The following is a 1,153-nucleotide window of genomic DNA, read 5'->3' as shown; positions in this document are numbered from 1 at the left end:
GTTGAAGAGGTGAAACCTCTCCTGTTGTGACCCTGGGCCAGAGCTGCCCTCTCCTCTGCCCCTGCCGGGGTCTTAACCTCCCTCCAGCTCAGAGCTGCCTTGAGTTAAACAAGATTAAACAAAGGGGAGAGAGGACGTAGCTAATGACTAACAGCTCCTTTTCCTTTTCCAAAGCACAACCCACCACCCCCTCCCCAAAAGTGAAGACCAAGGGCTGGGCTAGCACGTGATGTCCCCTGGCAGGGACGGGGAGAGGGGACAGCGAGGCCCCGCTGCGGCGGGGAGGCAGAGCGGGAGCCAGGGATGGATGTGCATCTCCTGCCGGCGGTGGGGCCGGTCAGATGGCGGAGAGACGGATCACCCTGAACTCGGTCAGCAGGGCCACGCAGAGGAAGGCCAGGTAGTAGAGGATGAGGCAGATGCCGTACGCCTTGCCCAGCTGGAAGCACTGCGCTGGCACCGACACGAAGGAGAAGACCAAGCTCAGCCCCAGGGCCCCGGCGAGGATCCAGACCAGGAGGCTGTCGGGCTCCAGCTGCCGGAGAGATGGGGAGCGCTGTGGGGTGACACCGGGGTCCTGCTGCCAACCTGACCCGTGCCACCACGTCGCTGCAGCCTTACCTTCACCACCAGCTGGCTGCTGGTCATCTGCAGCAGGCAGCTGAGTCCCACGCCGACCAGGATGTCTGGGGCACGTTCAGGATGGAGACGCAGCGCAGGGGACCTTGGGGGAGCAACAGAGCTGGCCACGTCCCTCCCGCCCCGGGGAGGGGGACAGCACCGGCCCTCCTTCTCCCTGCCTGCCCCCCGTGGCTGTTGCCTAGCCCAAAGCGTTGCCCGTTTGTGGCAAATACAGCCTGGAGCACTCGAGGAGGAGAGGCTTTAGCCTGGCCTGGGGACCACAGAAAGCCTCCCGGAGGGTGGCACAGCCTCTTCCCCTCCTTCCAAATCTGCCAGATTCCAGCCCAAACCCCCACCCCGCTGGGGCTGGGGCAACAGGGGAGGCGGGGGGGATGCTGCTGGCTCCATCCCTGCAGCTCCTGCTGTTCGCAAATACCACGCCAGTCCCCCCGCACTGTGCGGGCACCGGGGAGGCTGCCAACATCCCAGGGACTCTGGGATGGATCCTGCCCAGCTCCTTCCCAGGGGTCCC

The 1,153-nt window shown here is 65.0% G+C and overlaps 1 protein-coding gene across 1 annotated transcript in view; it reads right to left on the bottom strand.

Moving 5' to 3' along the window:
• Nucleotides 1–337: 337 nt before the first annotated feature.
• SLC8B1 (solute carrier family 8 (sodium/lithium/calcium exchanger), member B1) overlaps nt 338–1,153 on the bottom strand; it is a gene marked incomplete at its 5' end in the record, with an annotated part of 2,156 nt that continues 1,340 nt past the window's right edge. Inside the window, 2 exons of the mRNA XM_009587556.1 lie at nt 338–535; nt 622–686. Coding sequence (XP_009585851.1) covers nt 338–535; nt 622–686 — 263 coding nt within the window. The remainder of the gene's footprint in view (nt 536–621; nt 687–1,153) is intronic.

Source organism: Fulmarus glacialis, unplaced genomic scaffold (genome assembly GCF_000690835.1).
Source record: "Fulmarus glacialis isolate BGI_N327 unplaced genomic scaffold, ASM69083v1 scaffold21751, whole genome shotgun sequence".
In the NCBI taxonomy this organism is placed as follows: domain Eukaryota; kingdom Metazoa; phylum Chordata; class Aves; order Procellariiformes; family Procellariidae; genus Fulmarus; species Fulmarus glacialis.
This window is presented reverse-complemented; position numbering and strand designations above follow the sequence as displayed.